Here is a 25038-nt window from a genome sequence, read left to right on the forward strand (position 1 = left end):
TCCAAATGCACGTTATGACCAGTTATTACCATCTACTACCTCCCGGATATAGGAGAGACGCATTTGTGGACTGTCGTGAAAATACCTGCACTAAACAGCATGTTGGAAATGGACAATCTCCAATATCTAGTTTTAAATTGTGCTGTTGTAATATCCTCCCCTCCCCCTTGTCTCTGCTCTTTACATCAGTGACACGGAGGATCACAAGCCCCTGAAGGGCAGCCGGACCCCGTCCAATGGCACGGTCAAGAAGGACGACAGTGACGACAGCCTGGTAGATTACGGCGAGGGAGGAGACGGACAGTTCAACGAGGACGGCTCATTCATCGGCCAGTACAGCGGGAAGAAGGAAAAAGACACGGCGGAGGGCAACGAGAGCTCGGAGGCTCCTTCCCCGGTCAACGCCATGAACTCTTTTGTGTAACTACCTGGATACGCCTCGTGACCTTTGACCCATCCAACGCCCCTCCTCCTTGTCACACCATCTTATGGAGAACATTCTCTATATTGCACTGTGACCCCCTGACATCACACAGCAAAAGAAATAAAACAAACGCCCCTAATGTAAGAGTGAGAAATTATGCAAAATGCGAGCAGAGGGCCAGTCCTATAGTTTCACCGCGATTGGTCAGAGTGGACTTCACATGACATTAAGACGTGATAAGCATAATATATGTGTATAGGAATATATAAATTGACATATATAAGAAAATATTTTATTACCATGGCCCTATTTACTGTCAGATGGCATTATACCACACCATCTCGTACCCTGGACACGCATGGAATCAGTTATTGACATCATGCCTTCTGCGAATTAGCGTCAAGGTGTGGTCACATTTACTCACGTTCACAGGCGAAATCCAGTCATTTCAATTGGGATTCATGCGAGTGGGAATTTTGCCAGCTTTCATGCCTTTTTGCATGTGAAATTTCGCCAATGTGACCGCACCTTTAGCCTGCTTTGTGGAGACAGTGAACCTCGTCTGACTGTATGATACTCACTTTTGCTTCACAGCTGATGCCTGTTCCGTTCTGTCGTCAGTGTTAAAATCGGTATTCTGCACATTTCAGGCACCAATGTCTTTGTGGGCATTGTTGTGAAGTATGTAAAACGTATAAAAGCTGTTCTTAGGCGTCATTTTTGGCAGACAGAAGTTTTGAATAAACAAAAAAAATCACAGAATTTAAAAATCAATTATTGTTATCAGGGATGAGGTAGCATGTTTTTGACACACACACACACACACACGCACTCTTTTCAGACACGCAGATGTGGTTTTGTCCTTTTTCTCAGTTCTTTTGCTCCCTATAGTTGTTTTATTTATTCACGGCGAACCTCTTTCGATGTTTTAACCCTGAAGAAAAGTCAGTGACCGGGTTCACTTCACCCAGGACTGTTTTTGCGAAGGAAAGCCCCCCCAGTCAGCCATGTAGCCACCCGTAGCCCCGCGTTTGGGCGGCAGAATTCACGCCGCTCATGGTGTGGTTTTATAGTATGGGATGCAACGAAGGCCCCTCAGCACGGTTCCTTAGTGCCTTGGTAGAAAACATTATTCAATAGACAAAAAAAGATTCCCTCTCATCGCTTCGAGCCCTTTTATATCAGTACTTCAAGTGATACAGAAGTCCAGGACTGACTGAAGACCGCAAGACTCGAGGAAAAGATGTCACCTACTCAGCCGCCGCCACAGAAATCACCTCAAATTGGGGTGAGGGGCATCTCATTCCCCTCATTGACAGCTAAAACTACTGCCACTTTTCTGTAATGAGTGACCTGCTGTTGATTGGTCAGATCTGACACATTGACGGCAACTCATAAAGGCGATGGAAACATCCGACTGTGGTATTTACAGTAGCCTGTCCTTGGAAACATCTCGACATATGCGACACCAGTAGGCAGAACCATACACATTCTCACATGTAACTGTTTTTAAATCATGTTATTGCATGTTCTGAAGTATTACAAGCTGTCGAGTGTAGTGAAATCAGGGCTTCACTAAACACACGGTCGGCAGTGGTGCTGTCGTCAAATATGGCTGGAGTGTGTGCGGTTTATGCAGGCATGCATATAAATGTGTGTGTGTGTGATGGCTGTGAATGTGTGTTTGAGTACGTCTGTCCACTGTATATATGGGGCGAGCCTCTCTTTTTTTGGCAAGGCCCTCGATTTTCATGATTTAGCTTGTCATAACTTGCATCAAGTTTTTTAGTTTGGAATTGTCTGCTTTTTAATGTATAGATATGACATTTGCTTTGTAAATATCCAGCCAAATGGATTTTGGACACATGAAAGGATGCAGGGGGAAGCTGCTGAGATATCCTATCATGCCCTTGAGCATGACGCTAAATCCCAGGACTGTCCCAGCAATTTATGTACTGTAAGTCACTTTGGATGACGAAACCCACTTGAAAAGTGACATCACCCCCACTTTCCTTAAGCCCACGAGTCAGAAAAACAGGGATCAACTGATGATTGAGTATACGTACTGTAAGGTAGCACTGCAGTAAACCGCACAGTGTTCCACCTGAATTCACAGACACGCATCAGCTCTTATTCTTATTATTTAATGGCACTGTTGTTTTCTTTTCTATTTGGCCAGCTAGCTTATGACATTTTTCTGTAGGAAAAATAATAGAAGAAGAAATGGACGCATCCCCAAAGAAGGAGGCCGGATTGCACTGCTGTGGGTGCAGAATCTTTTGATGTGTTTATGTCGGCGGGGGCAAAGACGGATGAAACGTAGTGTGTGAAATAATATTCTGGTTAATGTTAAAGCTACATGAAAATAAAGCATGAAAGGCTGTGAAATGGTTTACTCTATAATATAATCGCAAACAAAAAAAATATTTTGTATATAAAAGAATTAAAATAAATGTTGGTTTCCGGATTTCACTACCGTCTATCTGTTTTTGATTTTATTCCTTGTACACAATCATTATCTTAATCAAAGAACATTTACTCACTTATAGCCCAATATTACTACTGTTTATATTGTGCATCAAAATGTGGATAATGCATTTTTGAATAAGCTAATTTATGTTCATATTTTTATTTAAAAGTAAAATTGACCACCAATGACCCAACTTACCACCTTACCACCTGACACAGTTACCTCCAGGGTGGGGCAAATTCACTTCTCTTAATGATTGAGGGAAAATGCTATGTTTCTATGGCTTAACAATATAGCAGAAAATCCCACAGTATATAATTAGGTACATAAGTTTTAAAAGAGTAGTTCACTTTAAAAAGAAAATTAGCCCATGATTTACTCACCCTCAAGCCATCCTAGGTGTGTATGACTTTCTTCTTTCTGATGAACACAATCATCGTTATATTAATAAATATCCGGATGCTTCCAAGCAATGGCAGTGACGGGGTCCATTGAGTTTGAAGCTCAAAAAAGTGCATCCATCCATTATAAAAGAAATCCACTTGGCTCCGGGGGGTTAATAAAGGCCTTCTGAAGAGAATCGATGGGGTTTTGTAAGAAAAATATCCATATTTAAAACTTTATAAAGTAAAATATCTCGCTTCCGCCAGACCGCATTCCTTATTCAACTTACAGAATATGATATAACTTATTGTGTTCACCAGAAAGAAAAAAGTCATATACAACTAGCATGGCTTGAGGGTGAATAAATCATGGGCTAATTTTCATTTTAAAGTGAACTACTCCTTTAAGGAGGACATCAAACAGTAGCTCAACTTACCCCACTGTCCCCTAAATATTACAGTACACATTTAGGTTTCATGCACTATTCCTGTGCACAACTGTTGTCCAACATTGATAATAAATCAGCATATTAGAATGATTTCTGAAGCATCATGTGACACTGAATTAATGGCTGAAGAAAATTCAGATTTGCATCCCAGAAATAAATTATATTATATTAAAATATAAAGCCATTATTTTAAACTGTAATAATATTTGATTGGCTTGTTGAGCAGAAGAGATTTATAAAAATAATAATAATAATAAATAAATATATATATATATATATATATATATATATATATATATATATATATATATATATATATATATATATATATATATATATATATATATATATATATATATATATATATATATATATATATATATATATATAGTGGCATAACTTTCCTCCCATTGCTGTGCATATAAACAACAAATAATCTATTTCTCTCCCTCCCCCTGCCAGTGTAAGAATTTAATCCAGTGGATTTGAACAGATGTGTATGGATAAGCCTCCCATTACCTTAAACCACCAAATATCTTAGTCCATACATTTCGAATCATTCGCAAATGCAATAAACTCATCTTGACCAGTTTGAGATCCACTGCAGCAGAGCATCAGTCTCGGAGAGCATCAGTCTGTGTTACGGCATCCTGCCATGCGCAGTTTCCGCTCTCATCCAATAGCAGGCTGGTACCACGCGGGCCATGTGTCTGTCTCCCCGCTGGGCTGCGGCTGCGGGACGATGCGGTGGTGCTGATCCAGGTCTGTGGGTTTGATTTAGGATTTAACACATTCTCCCGGTAAGTTTGCTGCTTATCTAACGATACGTATGGGTCAGTCTGTGGAAAATACGATGTGTCTGTGACCTTCAGGAGTTTATTCTGCATGCTAAAGTCTGGATGAAGGTGTTCCGCGCAGTTTGGGAATACCGCAATGCAGAAGAACAGGGTGGATGAGTCCGGTCAGTTGATGTCTTCCGTTTAAAAAATAAAAATATAAAATATAAGCAAAATACATAATAAAATAAGAATAAATATTAACATTAAATTACAAATGAAATGAATGAATAAAAAGTGTGGGTTCATACAAATGACATTATAAAATAAAACACTGATACATTTTCTGACTGTTATGCTGAAACAAGCTGTGATGCGAATTAATTACATGATATTTACTTGTCTAAAGTTTAAACGGGACAGAAGTTAGTCTGTTTCCTGGTAACAAAATATATATATAGATTGTAATGACAGTGTTATGTCGGAGGGCGGCGCTAAATAGCTATCATCAATGACGCAGTTATTACATTTATTATGGCTTGATTATACACTTAATATAACGTTTGCATGATCACATGAAACATTTTGGTTTCTCAGAATTCTCTGCATAATAGTTTTGTTAAAAATAATGATTAAAACGAAAGATATCAGGCATGATTTGTGTTGCTCTGTTAAATTAAAATGTGCAAATTATTGTGTTTGAAGATAATTTAATCAACTGCTAGATTTGTTCTGCCACTCCCTTATATGAGCTTACAGGCAGTGACCTAAATCCCAGTGAGCAGAACAAGAGCAGACAGATCAGAGCATGCAATGCGATTATGAGAGATTGGTCAAAATACCATGCATAGAAGTACCACATGTGCATCATTTGTATTTTGAGAGCTGGATGGCCAAACATGCAGACAGACAAGTAGTGCCCAATGATGAAATTGCATGTGTGTGAGAGAGCCTTACCAATGAGATGCATAATAAATGGACACGTCTTATGAGGCAGACACAAATGTCCTTGCTAACCTTCTGCGAGGGTTAATGTGTAAAAGTGCAGCAACAGCAGATAAAGAGATGCTGCATGCGTTATCAAGGAGACTTGGACTTAGCAACTGTGTGAGAGTGTGTGTGCATGCAAGCATGTGTGTATACTAAGACTCAGACTTGCCTTTGCTTTTTGTGTTTCATCTGTAGTCATGATTAAACTTGTGGGCATATGCGCTTACAGTATGTGTGTATGTGTGTGTGTGAGAGAGAGAGAAAGAGAGAGAGATGGTGCAGCTTGCTGAATCACTGTTATGTTGGTAGGGTGTGATAAATTGTTTCTGTTTCCATTTTGGACACAATCTCCTATGGCTTGCCACATCAGAAAAAGACAATATGCAGCTGCAACACTGCAGATACACAGCACTTCACCCTCACACACTCTCTCCTTTTCTATTTCTCGTTTTTAGGTTTTTTTTAAACTCAGATTGTCAAGATGGTGACCCCAGCTATGCATCTGTGTGTTCTCTCATACTTCTTCTTAATGGCCGGTGAGGAACTGAATGTGTGTGTGTGTGTGTGCTTACTAAGCTACATTTTAGGAACAAATTATCCCAATAATTTATCTAAATTATTTCATAGGAATGTCTTCAAAAGTAGAAAATCACATTAAACAAGATATAAAGTGTATTCTTAAAGGGATAGTTCACCCAAAAAATTCTGTCATCATTTTACGCACCCCCAAACCTATATGAGTTTCTTTCTTCTGCTGAACACGAAACAAGATATTTTTAAGATTATGGTTTACTAAACATTTGATGGTCCCCATTGACTTCCATAGTATTTTTTTTTTCCTACTGGAAGTCAATGGGGTCCATCAACTGTTTAGTTAACCATAATCTTCAAAATATCTTGTTTCGTGTTCAGCAGAAGAAAGAAACTCATACAGGCTTGGAACAACTTGAGGGTGAGTAAATGATGACGCAATTTTCATTTTTGGGTGAACTATCCCTTTAACTTTGAAAATCTAAAACTTTTTCTGGTTTTGGTTAGGATTAGTCTGCAGTCATGAGAATTAACCTTATGTAAAATCAGCAAACGTCTATTTTATGAAGTCTTTTAGATTTCCTCAAAACAAATGGTCATGTCCCCATGAAGACAATGGCTTAAAGGAACACTACAATTTTATTTTTTGAAAATAGGCTCATTTTCCAACTTTTGAATCCATTCAGCCGATCTCCAGGTCTGGCGGTAGCACTTTTAGCATAGCTTAGCATAGATCATTGAATCGGATTAGACCATTAGCATCTCACTCAAAAATGACCAACGAGATTCAATATTTTTCCTATTTAAAACTTGACTCTTCTGTAGTTACATCGTGTACTAAGACTGACGGAATATGAAAAGTTGGGATTTTCTAGGCTGAAATGGCTAGGAACTGTACTCTCATTCTTGCGTAATAATCAAGGAACTTTACTGCCGTACCATGATATTAAGCAGCACCCTAACAACCTGCTTGCGCAGGGAGCGTGCTGGGAACTATTTTCAGGCACTGCGTTGGCTTTCAGATCAGCTGAATGGATTAGAAAACGGTAAAACACAACTGTTTGACTCTAGGGGAGTTGGAAAATGAGCCTATGACTAAAAAATGACTATATTATAGATACTCTGAAGAAAATGAAGTCAAATTAAAATAATTCTGTTTTCTTCCCACTCCAGCTGCAATTAAACCCAGGATATTTGAACCCAGAATTTTTGACAGTAAGTCTTTAACATCCGCCAAACATTAGTAGATAGTACATAGTATGACATGTTGATGTTTTTTCCACATTATTATTACTTAGGTTTAGGTTAGGTTTCTGTAGCTTGAGTATAATGCTGGCTATTGTCATGTCTATCAGAGGAGGCCACAGGCTTTGGTCCTATATTTGAAGAGGAGCCTCTAGACACTGTGTACGCAGAGGATTCACCAGAGAGCAAAATCTCCATGAATTGCAGAGTGCGGGCCAACCCGCCGGCCATCATCAAGTAATCTTTTCTTATCCAACCCTGTGCTTTGTTTGTCATGACCTCTGTCTGTACTCTATCTATGGGAAAATCCCTATTGCAGAGAGGCGTTTACCAAATTGCTCGCACTTTCAAGAAGAATCTTTGAGAAAATCAATCAGAAGGTCATTAATGAAAGCCTGTATTTCACAGATGGTGGTTAAACAACTGGGAAATTAAACTGATGGAACAGCCGGATGAGCACTTTAGCCTGGTGGGAGGAAACCTGCTCATCACCAACCCAGAAAAGGGCAAGCATGCTGGGAAATATGTGTGTGTGGCCAAGAACGTCTACGGCACAGTCATCAGCAAAGAAGCCATCGTCAAATTCGGATGTATGTGACGGACAGGATTTCTTATGTTTTGTAAAGACTGTGAACTGTTACCAGATGTCTCTTTTGTCATATCCTCTCCTCAGTTCATTTTGTTTCATTTTTCGGGCCGCAGACCTGAACCAGTTCCCTACAGATGAGAGAGAGCCGGTGAATGTTAAGGAGGGACAGGGGGCCGTCCTGCTGTGTTCTCCTCCCTCTCGCTATCCAAGTAAGACATGATCGCATACATTATCAAAGAATGTTGTTTTTTTTCTCAGTAGTTCCCTAGAAGATTTATACAACCACCATGATACGGTTAAAAGCAGAAAAAAAATTATAAATTTGTGATTCTGTGCATTTACTAGAATTTATGTTGCAAGGTTTTCCACCCAATTTAAAATTAAATTAAAAACGGCTTTTAAAATCAAATAAGTCATAATTTAAATAAATGCTAAATATAATAAATTGAGTAAATCTAACTAAAATATTTCGTTTATAAAATAACTTTTTTCTTATGGAAGCTTGTTTCCACCATGGAATAAATATATTTTTTATTAGTGCTAGGCAATCGATTAATCAAAATAAAAGTTTGTGTTTAAATAATAATTTTACACAGTGCACACATATACATTATGTTCTGTATATATAAATACACACTCCTTCAAGTATATATTTAAGAAATATTTGCATGTATGTACTGTTTATACATTTATATAATTTATCTTGTATAAAAATATTTTATATATAAATATAACATATTTTTCTTAAATATATACATGCATGTGTGTGTATTTATATATACATACATACATATTAAATATAGGCAGGACACACACACATATATTATGTAAACACAAACTTTTATTGTGGATGAAATTAATCGCGATTAATCGTTTACCCAGCATTACTTTTTATATCCCAATTCTGACTTGTGTGATAAAAAATATATATATTATTTTACTCCATGGAGGAAACAAGCTTCCATTGTTGCCTAACAATTGTACAGGGTAAAAAAGTAGAAGTACTACAAAATATGATTTGTGTCCACTTGCCTTCCAGCAACTCAAATCTCATTTCTGTCAATTGTTTTGTTCGTCTCTCAGGTGAAGTGATGTTCCGCTGGATCTACAACGACTTTCCCAACTTCATCATCCCAGACCAGAGGCGTTTCGTGTCTCAGACAACTGGGAATCTGTACATCGCTAAAGTCGAGGCGTCAGACGTTGGGAATTACTCTTGTTTTGTGTCAAGTCCCACCATCGGCAAGAGTGTTTTCAGCATGCCGATTCCTCTGATTCCCCAAATAGAGAGTGAGTGCTTTCACATTACCCACAATGCCAGATTACTCATAATTGCCTTACTGTGACCCCTGTTGTTTTTAAAGGTCAATTAATGACCTAGATTTTCATCTCTGCCCTTTGCACAGAGGAGGTGAAGCGGTATCCTGCTGATATCCGTGTGAAATTTCCCAAGACTTATGCTTTGGTGCAACAGAACATCACTCTGGAGTGCTTTGCCCTTGGAAAGTGAGTCAGCAAATGGGGATGCAGTCCATATAGTCTGCATGGTGATACCATGGTACCTTCATAATATATACATTACAATGGTACTGAAGGAATACACCATAGTATCAAAGAATATCATAGTACATGTCCAAAACATGGTAATACAATAGTATTTTTTTGTTAATGAAGCGTTGTTACTCACATAATAGCATTAGATTTGTTCTTTACTCGTTTTGGGTTGTTTCCAACCATATAAACTTGATAAACTCAATCTTTATACATTTCAGTCCGCTCCCGCACATCCGCTGGAGGAAGTTAGACGCTGATCTCCCGCCCAACTATGAAGTCAGCATGAATGGAGCTTTACTGCACCTGATTAATGTTCAGTACGAGGACGAGGGCAGCTACGAGTGTGAGACGCTCAACGTTAAGGGAATGGACTGGTATCGACAGTGGCTCTATGTGGAGGGTAACACAAAGTTCAACAGACTGGTTTAGTTCTGTTTTATGTATTTGGTGGATAAACATGGCTTATATACAATTACAGAAAGCATATTATATTATATTACATTATACACTCTAAAAAAATGGTGCTATATGGCACTAAAAGTCGTTCTTTGGCTCGTAATCATAGGGGAACCACTTTCTGTATAGCACCAAATTTTGGTGCTTCAGAGGTTCTTCACCGGTTCTTTGGCTGAGGTTCTATATAGCACCGCTGACTGAGGTGCTATATAGCACCGCTACCATATACAGAACATGTTAAGATATGGTGCTATATAGCACCAAAAGTGGTTCCCCTATGATTACGAGCCAAGAACCACTTTTAGTGCCATATAGCCCCATTTTTTTTACAGGGTATAGTGCTGTCAAATCGATGAATCGCGTCTAACATATACACTCACTTAAAGGATTATTAGAAACACCTGTTCAATTTCTCATTAATGCTATTATCTAATCAACCAATCACATGGCAGTTGCTTCAATGCATTTAGGGGTGTTGTCCTGGTCAAGACAATCTCCTGAACTCCAAACTGAATGTCAGAATGGGAAAGAAAGGTGATTTAAGCAATTTTGAGCGTGGCATGGTTGTTGGTACCAGACGGGCCGGTCTGAGTATTTCACAATCTGCTCAGTTACTGGGATTTTCACGCACAACCATTTCTAGGGTTTACAAAGAATGGTGTGAAAAGGGAAAAACATCCAGTATGCGGCAGTCCTGTGGGAGAAAATGCCTTGTTGATGCTAGAGGTCAGAGGAGAATGGGCCGACTGATTCAAGCTGATAGAAGAGCAACTTTGACTGAAATAACCACTTGTTACAACCGAGGTATGCAGCAAAGCATTTGTGAAGCCACAACACGCACAACCTTGAGGCGGATGGGCTACAACAGCAGAAGACCCCACCGGGTACCACTCATCTCCACTACAAATAGGAAAAAGAGGCTACAATTTGCACAAGCTCACCAAAATTAGACAGTTGAAGACTGGAAAAATGTTGCCTGGTCTGATGAGTCTCGATTTCTGTTGAGACATTCAGATGGTAGAGTCAGAATTTGGTGTAAACAGAATAAGAACATGGATCCATCATGCCTTGTTACCACTGTGCAGGCTGGTGGTGGTGGTGTAATGGTGTGGGGGATGTTTTCTTGGCACACTTTAGGCCCCTTAGTGCAAATTGGGCATCGTTTAAATGCCACGGCCTACCTGAGCATTGTTTCTGACCATGTCCATCCCTTTATGACCACCATGTACCCATCCTCTGATGGCTACTTCCAGCAGGATAATGCACCATGTCACAAAGCTCAAATAATTTCATATTGGTTTCTTGAACATGACAATGAGTTCACTGAACTAAAATGGCCCCCACAGTCACCAGATCTCAACCCAATAGAGCATCTTTGGGATGTGGTGGAACGGGAGCTTCGTGCCCTGGATGTGCATCCCACAAATCTCCATCAACTGCAAGATGCTATCCTATCAATATGGGCCAACTTTTCTAAAGAATGCATTCAGCACCTTGTTGAATCAATGCCACGTAGAATTAAGGCAGTTCTGAAGGTGAAAGGGGGTCAAACACAGTATTAGTATGGTGTTCCTAATAATCCTTTAGGTGAGTGTATATGTGTGTGTGTGTGTGTGTGTGTGTGTGTGTGTGTGTGTGTGTGTGTGTGTGTGTGTGTGTGTGTGTGTGTGTGTGTGTGTGTGTGTGTGTGTGTGTGTGTGTGTGTGTGTGTGTGTGTGTGTGTGTGTGTGTGTGTGTGTGTGTGTGTGTGTGTGTGTGTGTGTGTGTGTGTGTGTGTGTGTGTGTGTGTGTGTGTGTCTGTCTGTGTATATATATGTATATATATATATACAGTATATACGTATATACATATACACACAAATATACATATATATACACACACACACATCATATGTTATATGTGATTCATTGTGATTAATCGATTTGATAGACCAAATTATATTATATTATATTATATTATATTATATTATATTATATTATATTATATTATATTATATTATATTATATTATATTATATTTATTATATTAATTATATTATATTATATTATATTATATTATATTATATTATATTATATTATATTATATTATATTAATTATGTTATGTTATGTTATGTTATGTTATATTATATTATATTATATTATATTATATTATATTATATTATATTATATTATATTATATTATATTATATTATATTATATTATATTATATTATATTATATTATATTATATTATATTATATTAATTATATTATATTCCTCAGGTGCTCCAGAGTGGGCGGAGCACATCAATGACACAGAGAAAGATGTTGGTAGCGAGCTCACTCTCAGATGTGTTGCCGTCGGGAAGCCCCAACCATGGATACGCTGGCTGAAGGATGGCTATTCGGTTAATACCCTGTTTTATTTTCCGTGGAACACCCATATGAGAACTTCAAGTTGTTCAGTTTGTTTAATATCAAGTAATCGTGTGTGTTCTGTCACATTTTTTTCCTGATCCCCAGTACGGCAAAGGGGAGCTGAAGTTCTCCAGCCTCACGTTTGAGGATTCGGGCATGTATCAGTGCGTTGCTGAGAATGAATGGGGGACCATCTATGCCAGCGCAGAGCTTCGGGTCGTCTGTGAGCTTTTAAATACTTCTTTACTATCATGCTTCTGAAGTAGTAGTTAACATGGAAAAATAGAAAGAGCTGCACTTTTCTGAAAGTGTATTTAAAAAAGGCACATAATTATTGCTGAAGGTTGAGTGTCTCAATGGTCTCTTCACAGCATGTGCACCAACATTCATTTATAATCCAGTGAAGAAGGTTCTACTAGGGGCTGAAAACGGCCGTGTGGTCATAGAGTGCAAACCCCGTGCTGCTCCTAAACCCAAGTTCGTCTGGAAACGAGGCTCCGAGCTGCTGGCCAACTCTTCAAGGTCAGTCAGTCCATCTTAAATACATGCATTTACTTACAGGTAAATCATAAGGTCGTGGTGGTGATGGAAGCTTTGTCACAGTTGTCATCATAATCATCTCTTTTCATCCTTATTTTTCAGGATGTTAATTTGGGATGATGGAAGTCTGGAGATTCTGAACGCTACAAAAAGTGACGAGGGCGCGTACACCTGCTACGCTGAGAATGACCGCGGCAAATCCAACAGCACAGGGACGCTCACTATCACCGGTCAGACAATATTCAAATCTCATCACCTACACTATATACCTAAAATATATAATCACCTTAAATATATTTTATTTTAATTTATTTTATTTTATAAAGCATTAATACACACAACAAATAAATAATATAAAGTAAAATAATTTTTTGCAGTAAAATATCCAAAAACCACTAGGACAGTGTTATATATTTTGTTCAGTTGAGTACTTACAATATCCTAAATGTTTCCAACTACTTGTAAATCATGAGAAAATTGCTATTTTAACCAAGGAACCAGGACATGTGAGGAAGTCGCCTGTCAATTGCGTCATATCTGCGTTACCCTCTGTTTCCGTTTTATTCTGCAGAAACGCTTTGAGCAGTGAGCAACAAGTGTCATAGCAGCCGCGGAGCGAACGCACAGAGTAACGTCATAACATAATTTTCAACACACTCAGATGTATCTAATATGATAAACAGAGCTGCGTTACCTAATACTCATGACCGGGAAAGCGGAAGTGGCGCCGGCGACTGTGGCATAATAAAAGTCCCGCCGGCGACTATACCATAATAACAGTCCCGCTGCTCGCGAGGCGTGTGTTGCGCTCTTCTTATCAACAAATGCTCCAGCGGCCTTGCTCAGCTCCACAACACCCGGCCCTGCTCTGCTTCATACTTCAGTAACGTTAATAATCGCATCCATGAACATGATTTCTGCCCGAGTCCTATCCCGAGTCTTTTCCACCGGCTGTGAGGTGAAGACCACATGTCCCAAGATTCTGCGCTCAAACGTGGCGTCATCAAACTACGCCTTTGTTTTGAACAGGCGACCTCTAGGACGGAAAAGTTACATAGTGTAGCTTTAAAGGCTTAGTTCACCCAAACATGAAAATTGTCATTAATTATGAGAATACTTTTAATTACGACGAGAATTATTTTGTGCGGAAAAAAAACGGACGGAAAAGTTACATAGTGCACCTTTAAGAAAAAAACGAATTCCACTTAAAGGTGAAGTGTGTGAATTTTAGCGGCATCTAGTGGTGAAGTTGTGAATTGCAATCACCCAAAGCTCACCCCTCCCTTTCGAAGCACGTAGAGAAACTACAGGGGCCGACACAGGACAAAAATGTCGTCGTCTGAGAGCGCAGAGAGTGACTAGTGCTCTTTGTCTGTTTAGGGCTACTGTAGAAACGGTAGACGGCACAAAATGGCAACTTCACTGTAAGGGAACCCGCGGTGTATGTAGATTGAAATGACTCATTCTAAGGTTATAAAAACATAACGGTTCATTATATAAGGTCTTTATACTCCACTCAAAACATAGTTATGTATATTGCATTTCTGTCAATAGATCCTCATAAATACTACACACTGCACCTTTAAATGTAGACTTAAGTGTAGTTATTTCATTTAATTTTTGCCATAATTAATTAACAAAAGAATTCTAAATTAATTTAGATTAGAAATATAATTATTATGGGCTGAATAGTGCATCTTAATTTACTGTTTTATCAACTGTTAAAATTGATATACATTTATAAGGGAAAGTATTTATCATAGGTTTTGTGACTGGTCACTTTTGTAAATATTCCTTTTATATGTTTTTCACTTTTATAGATCTTCCATGTAGCCTTTCAATTAATATGAGGTGTATGCATTTGTATCTGTTGAATTTTCTCAGAGGCCACCAAGATTACCGTGGCTCCGTCAGACACTAAGGCGGTTGTAGGTGACAGTAGAGTACTCCAGTGCTCTGCATCATATGACCCCAGCCTGGACATCACCTTCATCTGGACGGTCGATTCCTACATCATCAACTTCTACACAGACTTCGAACACTACGAGCAGCTCATGGTGAGTAGAGCCAAGAATCCCAGGAGTTCTGTTGATGAGAAATGCAGGAGGACATTCATTGTTTGCGTGTTTTTTGCAGGATCATGAGCACAGTGGAGACCTGCTGATCAAGAATATTCAGGTGAGGCATGCAGGACACTACATCTGCACAGCTCAGACTATAGTGGACAACGCCACCGCGGAAGCTGATGTTTTTATCAAAGGTTGGTTATTTGAACTGTGTGTGCCCTAGTTTATTAAACTAATGCTTCTGATATGTGCATGTGATTAAAACTGTGCACAAAAAAATGGTTGAGTTAGATGTTGTTGTTTTCTGCAGTAGGTCACATGATAACGATAGCATGGTGAATGTAGTACGTCCAGGTTATATTCGTACCACACACATTCATACTACAGTATATACAGAAGAACATATTGTTTTAGCGGTCGTGAAGTAATTACTTATTCAAAATAAGTACCTATTCAAGAGAGTATTTGATTTCGGACGCAGCCCTAGTGTTATTATGGTAAGGGGAATGACATTTCTTGAAGCATTTGACCAATCACAACACATTGTTCCAGCTGACCAATCAGAGCACATTGCACTTTTCAAAAGGAGGGGCTTCATAGAGATAGGAACTATAATGGCCCTGTCCCAAATGGCACACTTCATGTGCACTTTCGGTCTTGTGGACTTAAAATGGCCGCTGCGTGCGCGTGTCCGTTAAGTCCACGAGACCGCAGGGTGTCCCATTTATCATTTTAGGTCTCAGAAGGGTGCTCGCGAGCACCCCCCTTGAGGTCGATATGCGCCCTCGACTGGTGCGGGTTACGCAACGGACTTCTTCCCGGCAGTCAAAGCGGCATTACGTTGTGAAAGTGCGGACTCAGAGGAAGACCGTGAGGGTTTAGGGTGCCATTTGGGACAGGGCCACAGTGTTACTGACAGACTAGGAAGTGAGCTGCAATAATGTAAAATATGTGATTTTTTTTTTTTGGAACATTCAAGCATGAAAACCTACTCCAGTAGTCCCCAAAAACAAAATCAATACCTTGTAAAAGAATAAAACAAGGCCTCTTTAAAAACAATGCATTGATGTTTAGCTGTTCAACAACTAACCATTTGTATTATTGCATTATTATTTACATCAAATAGACCATCATGACTTTGTCAAAAATGTCGACCCTTTTCGCTTCAGGTTTGCCTGGTCCTCCGGGTGGCGTCCGTGTGGAAGAGATTGGAGACACGTCAGTAAAACTACGATGGTGTCTGGGATCAGACCACGGTAGTCCCCTCATCCAGCATGTTGTACAAACGCGAGACTTTTACGCCCTGGATCCAGAGGACTGGAAAACTGCAACCACTTGTGAGTCCACTAGAGGGAGACAAAACACATGTCTTGAGCATTTCCAACTAATTTCCTTAAAGGGTTAGTTCCCCCAAAAATGGAAATTATCCCATAATTTACTCACCCTCAAGCTATGCTAGGTGTATATAACTTTCTTCTTTCAGGCAAACACAGTCTGAGTTATACCCTGGCTCTTACAAGTTTTATAATGGGAGTAAATGGTACTATTTTTTATGAAGCCCAAAAGAACGCATCCATTCATCATAAAAGTAATCCATACGGCTCCAGGGGGTTAATAAAGGCATTCTGAAGCAAAGCGATATGTTTTTGTAAGAAAAATATCCATATTTATTACTTTATAAACTGTAATCACTTGCTTCCGGTAACGGCTGTCCGCGCGTTCCCGAGAGAGTCGAGTTCCCGCATATGGCGTAGGTTGTAGTAGCGTAAGGCGGTGAGTAGACGCCTCTCGCGACTCAAACAAATAGGATTGGGAAACAAACTCAAGCTCCTCCAACATTTCTCTTTAAAAATGTTAGTTTTTAGACTAATTTGTGACCGGTGTTTCGTTTTGCTCTATCCTCTGCGCTTCTGTACGTCAATACATCTTGCGTCGGGTCATAGGTCAGGTATTGCGCCGGAACTAGACTCGCGTACGCCTATTACCGGAAGCCGGTTTTATAGTTTACAAAGTTATAAATATGGATATTTTTCTTACAAAAACACATCGCTTTGCTTCAGAATGCCTTTATTAACCCCTGGAGCCGTAAGGATTACTTTTTGATTTTTTAATATAACTCTGACTGTGTTTGGCTGAAAGAAGAAAGTCATATACACCTTGGATGGCTTGAGAGTGAGTAAATCATGGGATAATTAAAATTTTTTTAAGTGAACTAACCCTTTAAACATTATAACAATACAGAATGGAAGTTTTTCGCAAGTATTTGCATTCTGTTAATTCGATTGGGCTTTTTCTGTCACATTTGAGAAGATCTTGTGAAGAACGTTATGTATTCTTACTGTGATCTTAGATTTTGCTCTTGTGATCATGTTCATTTTTTTTTAAGAGAACAAATATTGTTTTCCCAGCTCCTGTGTTTCTGGATGGATCTACCGAGTCAGCAACCGTTGTTGACCTTTACCCCTGGATGCAATATGAATTCCGTGTGTATGCCATCAATGATTTTGGAGCTGGGGAAAACAGTCGTCCGTCCATTAAAATTAAGACTTGGGATGCCAGTGAGTATATTTACAGCTTTCAGTATTTAATGAATATAGATGTATAAGTGTTTTAGTAAAATAAGTGAGGCACATATAGTCTCACCCAGTCTTTCTCTTATCTCAGGGCCTACAATAGCTCCTTCTGATGTCATTGGTCAGGTGGGAATAAGCGGAGAGCTAATCGTGACCTGGACTGTACGTGTTCATATCCTGCTGCATTTATGCTATTGCTGAGTAGAGGTCAATGGCAGATTTCTGATGTGTCCCTCATGTCCTTGATTCCGTTGCAGCCTGTGAAACCTCAGTTCTTCTTCGGTAAAAAATTTGGCTACGTTGTAGCGTTCAAGGCGCACGAGGATTATGAGTGGAAATGGTCGACCGTGGAGGATCCTGAGACAAGGCGCTACGTCTACAAAGAGAGCATGATGCCAGACACAGAGATACAGGTCAAAGTGAGCACCTACAACAACAAAGGAGAAGGACCCTCAAGTCTTATAACAGTGGTCTACTCGCCACGCCTAGGTTAGAATGTTTGATGTTATCCGGCTTTAAAATGAGTTAAAGTATCCTTTAACACATGTAATATCTCTCGCAGCACCGACTGAAGCTCCGTTAGACGTCTACGCCCGTCAGGTGACCTCTACAGAGGCTTTGGTCTGGTGGTTACCAATCTACCAGGCACCGCCAAACTGGGTCGACGGATACCAGGTGAGTCCTAAGTGGAATAATAGAAAATAATCATGACATTTTGATCCTCATGTCTCTTCATTTGGTGTCTAGATTCGTTACTGGAGAAAGTATGATGATAATGAGGCTGCTGCCTCTCGAGTCCTTGTGCATAGAATGATTAACCAAACGCGCCTGGAGAACATGCGGCCTGACTCTCACTACCTTATAGAGGTACGAGCGTTCAACGGAGCTGGGCTCGGGCCGCCCAGCGAGCACTGTGAAATGTTCACCAGGAGACCCCGTAAGAGATTTACACTTCTCTAGATCACTCGCCCAGGTTATGGGTTTCTACAGGTCTTACATTTGAAACGATAGCTTTAATGTATTGATCATGTATGTGTATTATCTTTTCAGCTCCAAGTCGTCGTTTGAGAGTATACAAATATGTCAGCTTTACACGCAAATGGCTCTATCTGTATTGGGATCACATCTATAACTACTGGAATGAGTCCTATGTGGAGGGTTACAAGGTGAGTCGGTTATATTTTATCTAGTATTCAGTTGACATTCATTATTGTCTTGTTAATCTTAAGGATTATTATTTTATTTTTCTTAATAGAACCTTATTTTAATACCCTTATGTTAATTCATCCTGCATATTATTTTTTATTTTATTCTATTTATTACAGAAAACTTATTTTAATGCCTTTATTTTAATTTATCATTTATATATAAAAAATATGTTATTGTATTAATAGAATCTTATTTTAATGCCTTTATTTTCATTCATTCTGTATACTTTTTTATTTTATTCTATTTATTACTGAAAACTTATTTTGATGCCTTTTTTAAATCATGTATCATTTATACTATTTTTTTTGTTATTTTATTACTGGAACCTTATTTTAATGCCCTTATTTTAATTGTTCATTAATACATTAAAAATTATATATATTTGTATTCCCATTTGTATCTTTCTTTCAGATTTTGCTCCGGAAGGAAGGAGAGCGTTATGGGAAGCTTTACACCACCGGCAGGCACTACATCGACTTTCCCATGCCAGAGACCGGCGATTACCTCATAGAGGTCCGAGCCCGCTGTGAGGGAGGTGATGGGCCCATATCACAGATCATAGTACAAGGTGAATACTTCCTTTCAATAATCAATAAGGATGATCTCATTTTGATTTTGATGATTGCAAAATGATATCTGAAATTTAGCATCATTTAAAATATATTTCAAGAACTGAAATCCCTCCCATGTAGTCTCCTTTTCAGTATTTAAACAGACCGACGCAGCTCCACAGATCTAACTGTTATGCTTGTCTTTCTTTATTGTGTTCAGGTAAAGCAGCTCTGGGCGCTGAATCTCTCAGCATCGCCTCTGTCTTGCTGTTGGCTCTGGGCTGGATGAATTTAGGCCTGTAGGCAAACAACAACACTGTCAATACTTTTGGGAAATCGACTTCTGAGAAACAATCCTAATGTAGACCATTTCCTTACAGGGATGGTTTGCATGGTGCAGTTTGTTTGAAAGTGTAAAATATAGAATATAGATTTGTTTGTAATATTTACCCTCTTGATTTGCCTTATTAAATGCCCACAATCAACTCAAGAAATGGTGATGTAAAATAAATATATAGTATCAGGATATGGTGAATTTTTGAATGACTTACATCAATTATTCAGAAATAAGAAATGTATTTATTACAGAATATGTTTTGTTAGTAATTTGTTTCCATGTCAGTTGCTGCACAACATTATATAATACATAGAAAGGTTTGAGCTTCAGTTGTTTGTTTGCCCACATTTTATTTACATTTAATAATGTTTACAAATCTATTTTTGTCACTGTGTTTGATTTTAAAGTGACTTTATTTGTATCTTCCTATTTTGCAAAAAATGTAAACTGCAATTTTCATCCGTATGTCAGTAAACATCGAAAACATTAAACAAATTGCTTTTCTTGTGTCTTCCAAGTTTTCTCAGACATGTGATTGAAACTACAAGTTACAGTATATTTCATAACCCTGCTAATCCTACCACTAGTTTCTACATAAAAACAAAGAATGTTTGAATCATGCTGATATGCTTAAAAATATATCATATTCAACTTTTTAGCTTAAATGCCAGTTACTGTTACTGCCACATTACAATAACCTTTTTTAATCAGTTTTCTGAGAACTAGGCTATATATGTTCAACTAGCATTACAAGATTTAAACACTTCAAATGTCTTAAGTTTATTTAAATCTCAAAACAAACTTCACATTATGTTAATTAGCTAGTTGCTATTTAAGGACTACAACTGAACTGAACAGTGATTCGTCAAGCACAAAACACTTTTTTGGTATTTAGCTTCACGTTTCGGGAATGAATGTGTAATTTATTTTGTATAAAAACGTAACTAGTCTCTTAAAGTAATGTTAACAACAAACTTCAATTTAGATATAAATCCATAAGCAGTCTAAGTATTTTAATGAACGTCCTCTATCAGTGCTACAACCGGCTATTTGAGGACGCCATAAACACAGCGTGGTGCACGTGCGATATTTACCTTCTCATCCCATGTACTTACAATAGACTGTTAATAAGTTCATAAAGCTAAGTCAACGTTGGAAGCGAAATTAGTGAGTATTCTCTTCATCTCACATTCTTTTTGAGGAACAAACAAGGTAATAATCTAACTAGAATGTTCGGATTCATCCAGTAGATGTCAGCATAACATAAACAGTAGAACAACAGAGGCAGAACAAGGAATCCTATTTCATATCCTACTTTAGGTATTTTATTAATTTTATTTATAATATGCAATTCAATTGTAATATAATGTCCAGAGTGATAACATACAGGGAGTGCAGAATTATTAGGCACGTTGATTTTCTGATCATATTTTTTTTCCAGGCACATTTGACCAATTCCAAACCACAGTAATCCTAATAACTACTATTGATTTAGTATTTAATAATGTATAAGTGATATATAATTGTTCATGAAGGCTGGAAATGAAAAACACCTTATATTCAGGTGTGCAGAATTATTAGGCATGTTTTCTTTTACAGATAAATTGAGCCAAAAAAGAGATTTAACTCAGACTGAAAAGTCAAAAAGTATTAAATGCCCATGAGAAGGATGCAATACTAATGCAAAACTAGACATTGCAGTTAAGGCGTGACCATTGGACAGTGAAATGCTCGTTGGGTCAGCAGGATCTGACAAAAACAGGTGGTGAAGAAAAGACACCTGTTAACCGCAAAAGAATTAAGAATTAAGGTGAAGAATTAAGGGTGAAACCATCAGGAACCCTTTAGTCTCCAGCGCCACCATTTTCCAGAGCTGCAACCTACCTGGAGTCTCCAGAAGTGCAAGGTGTCAGGATCTCAGAGACTTCAGTTAGGTAAAGAATCCTAAAAAATGACCCCCACTAAATAAGAATCATAAGCTGAAGTGTTGTAAAATACATGAAGCCTGCTTTTTTATAGGCTTTATAGGTTTTATAGGTTGAGAATGACTCTTGAAAGACCAGTACCACATCCTCTAGTACCACTGTTTGAAGAATTCATCTTCCAGAATCTGGCAGTACGTTTTGGGAGTTCATTTTAGTCCATCCTGAAGTCCGTTTTGCAGAGATGGACTAAAAATGAACTCCCAAAACTTATGGAAGATGAATTCTTCAAACAGTGGTACTAGAGGATGTGGTGCTGGTCCTTCAAGAGTCACTCTCAACCTATCTGTCCATAAAGCCTATAAAAAAACCTTCTTCATGTATTTTACAACACTTCAGCTTGTGATTCTTATCTAGTGGGGGTCATTTTTTAGGATTCTTTACCTAACTGAAGTCTCTGAGATCCTGACACCTTGCACTTCTGGAGACTCCAGGTAGGTTGCAGCTTTGGAAAATGGTGGCGCTGGAGACTAAAGGGTTCCTGATGGTTTCACCCTTAATTCTTCACCTTAATTCTTAATTCTTTTGCAGTTAACAGGTGTCTTTTCTTCACCACCTGTTTTTGTCAGATCCTGCTGACCCAACGAGCATTTCACTGTCCAATGGTCATGCCTTAACTGCAATGTCTAGTATTGCATTAGTATTGCATCCTTCTCATGGGCATTTAATACTTTTTGACTTTTCAGTCTGAGTTAAATCTCTTTTTTGGCTCAATTTATCTGTAAAAGAAAACATGCCTAATAATTCTGCACACCTGAATATAAGGTGATTTTCATTTCCAGCCTTCATGAACAATTATATATCACTTATACATTATTAAATACTAAATCAATAGTAGTTATTTTTACTGTGGTTTGGAATTGGTCAAATGTGCCTGGAAAAAAAATATGATCAGAAAATCAACGTGCCTAATAATTCTGCACTCCCTGTATGCTTAAATATAGCTACATCAGTCTAATTCAAAGTGGACCATATTTTGCCTACATGTGTGGAGATGATTGTAATATAGTTTGTAAGTCTATTATAATATAGTTCATCTGCATTAGAGAGATACATTTGTGTTTGTGTGCATATGAGCTTGTGTGTGTGTAGGCCCACTGTAAATGCTTCATGGTCCGTATACATATCTTGCTTCGTCTCTCATTGGTTGACTCATTTGACTCCTCATCAGTTGTGGATGAGAAACCGCTAATTAAACATCATCATTAGGGCTCTTAATGAAGCAGCACTGGCAGTGACATACAGAGCACAGATTTACACAACTCCTCTAACGCCTCATGTGGTCTTCTTGTCTTCTTTAATTGAATCCTGGCTTATCATTTAGAGGTTTTGTCCTGGCAAGTTGTTGTAGTTGTGGAAGTCCTTTTTGAATGCAATGGCTATGTGTAAGGTATAGTGTTTGTGCATTACCAGAGAATGCTAGTTCTGTAAATTGTGCGGATGTTAATTATGAATTGATTTTGCTGGATGAGTGAAGATCTCTTTCATATCTTAGTTTTGATTGAGTTTCTTGCACGAGATTCCCAGCGCTGTAACTTACCATTATACAAAAAACACATAATTTGCATATTTAACAACACACTTCATGCCTCACCAATAAAGCGTAGCTATATGTCACAAACGTGACATGTCTGCCTTTTCTGTGTCCGCCTACAGATGCATTTTATGCAGATCAGGTGTGCATCTGTGTTCCATACGTCCAATGTTTCATCCGCCAGGGCCTTGTCTGTTATTTAGGGGTGCCATTGTGGCTGAAAGGCAGAATGGGAGCGCTGGCGGACGGGTATGGCTCTCCTTTTGCTTGGTAGGGAGCATGTCAAATAGGACGTATTAGCTCTGACAGACGATCATAAATCACTGAATGTGTGTGGCAGGGCCTGCGGTGCAGCAGCAAGCATTTTTCGAGAAGTGGGCCGCTGAATCTCAGGGTTCAGCGGGGTCTCGGTGAGGACATATACGACTTATACAACCCTCCTGGGCCGGTTTGATGCGGATTGTCATTCATAATACACACCAAAGCGTTACGGCGCTTGTCAAACCCCCTGTAGTTTTATTGGTTTGGCAGGGGGTGTCATATATGTGCGTAATTGCTGGTTGTGCAGACATTTTTATTGGATTGTTTGCACAGTAAAGAAGCACTACGAGTTCCTCTGTGCCTCAATTTCAACATATCCCATGCTGATCTGCCTGTTTGTGACATCTTATTTAGTGATCATCTAACAGCATTTCTCACCCCTAATGCAACAAACAGGCAGATCTGAAAATGAAGCCTTCGGAGAACCAAATGTGTTGTGTAAATTCATTTAACTTGTGGCTCTAAGTGATCGATTGCATTTTACGGCCCACAACTGAAGCTCACCCCCTTTAGAGAAAATATTGAGTTTTTTTGTGTGCTCAGTCTGATATTGCTCTTCAAATCTCTACTCTGGCTTGTCAGCACTTTGTCTGTTTTCGCCTGCTGCGAGAGCCTTTACCTCCATTGGCTCTTCCTACCAAATCACAATTTTCCACTCCTGCACGAAGCTTGGCAAGGCGGATGGCAATCAACACCATCATCTCCCAATGTAATTAAGGATTACCCACAATTCTGAAATGAGTTCTGAACCACTGATTATATCCAGCCCAAAGCATCAACAGCCAAGCACAGATAACCGGCTGTATTGTGATCGAGTTAATAGTCTGTTAAGGCACATCAAAATGGCATTTTATTTCATTTCATTTTATGCACTTTTTGACTTGCTAGTGATAGTTATGGACACAAATAGCATCAATTCATGTTTATGTTTTACCCTTTTCCCATAAACATGGTGCTGTGGAAACCCAATTTGGCCCATTTTCGTAAAGAAAAGTGGTTGTGGGCCTGGAAAAACTGGTTCTTCCACCCTCAAAATGGGAACCAGTATTGTCTGAGGCATTTGGTTGAGTCATATAGGAAAAAAGTGATATAAAAATAAGTATAATTAAGAATTTATTCATATTTATTAATGTCATATTTATTAATTATAACAATGGTATGCTTATTGTTTGTTTATAAATATTAAAGGGGTCCTATAATGCCCCTTTTTACAAGATATAAAATAAGTCTCTGATGTCCCCAGATTGTGTATGTGAAGTTTAAGCTCAAAATACCCCACAGATCATTTTTTATAGCATGTACAAATTGTCACTTTTTGAGGGTGAGCAAAAACGTGCCGTTTTTGTGTGTGTCCCTTTAAATGCAGATGAGCTGGTGATCCTGGCCCCCTTTCATGTAGAGGGCGGAGCTTCAAGAGCTTGTGTTAGCAGCTCCGATAACCTCACGCAGACACGCACAGAAAATGTCCGAAACTGTTCAGCCTTTTATGTTGAAACCAGAGTAGGACAATGATGGAGACTCGAGAAGTGACAACATGTAACAGGACGTTTCTGAATGGTTAGTTGACGAATTTATGTAGCTGGTGTTGTTAACTATCTTCAAGTCATTGATTAGCATATTCTGTCATGATAATCTATAAATCGCTCGTGTGGGGCCTGTTGTA

General features: G+C 38.7%; 2 protein-coding genes across 10 annotated transcripts in view; both read left to right on the plus strand.

The window, feature by feature from the left end:
- nrcama (neuronal cell adhesion molecule a) overlaps positions 1 to 2895 on the plus strand; it is a 68412-nt gene extending 65517 nt beyond the window's left edge. For 6 of the 7 annotated variants that reach the window (XM_079816902.1, XM_079816905.1, XM_079816906.1 and 3 more), the window contains one exon: positions 190 to 2889. In XM_079816902.1, coding sequence (XP_079673028.1) covers positions 190 to 424 — 235 coding nt within the window. In that variant the 3' untranslated portion in view covers positions 425 to 2889. Of the gene's footprint in view, positions 1 to 189 lie in introns of all 7 variants that reach the window. The other variant, XM_079816903.1, reaches the window with a different exon arrangement.
- A 1379-nt stretch (positions 2896 to 4274) lies between these two features.
- On the plus strand, positions 4275 to 20053 carry cntn1b (contactin 1b). Of its 3 annotated transcripts, none has more exons than XM_079816951.1 (25): positions 4275 to 4488; positions 4599 to 4687; positions 5948 to 6028; positions 7197 to 7238; positions 7379 to 7505; positions 7677 to 7858; positions 7971 to 8066; positions 8941 to 9147; positions 9264 to 9363; positions 9630 to 9811; positions 12128 to 12252; positions 12368 to 12485; positions 12634 to 12784; positions 12905 to 13032; positions 14687 to 14859; positions 14939 to 15062; positions 16038 to 16205; positions 17277 to 17426; positions 17533 to 17603; positions 17699 to 17930; positions 18004 to 18116; positions 18189 to 18378; positions 18492 to 18607; positions 19062 to 19218; positions 19422 to 20053. In XM_079816951.1, the coding sequence occupies exons 3-25, from the start codon at positions 5974 to 5976 to the stop codon at positions 19502 to 19504; spliced, it is 3090 nt and encodes a 1029-aa protein (XP_079673077.1). In that variant the 5' UTR covers positions 4275 to 4488; positions 4599 to 4687; positions 5948 to 5973; the 3' UTR covers positions 19505 to 20053. The 3 variants fall into 3 exon arrangements, with proteins under 3 accessions (XP_079673077.1, XP_079673078.1, XP_079673079.1); XM_079816952.1 differs by having other exon boundaries at positions 4327 to 4526; XM_079816953.1 differs by lacking the exon at positions 4599 to 4687 and having other exon boundaries at positions 4327 to 4526.
- Positions 20054 to 25038: the final 4985 nt, after the last annotated feature.

The sequence above is a fragment of the Gobio gobio genome (assembly GCF_949357685.1).
Source record: "Gobio gobio genome assembly, chromosome: 5".
NCBI classification, from domain to species: Eukaryota; Metazoa; Chordata; class Actinopteri; order Cypriniformes; family Gobionidae; genus Gobio; species Gobio gobio.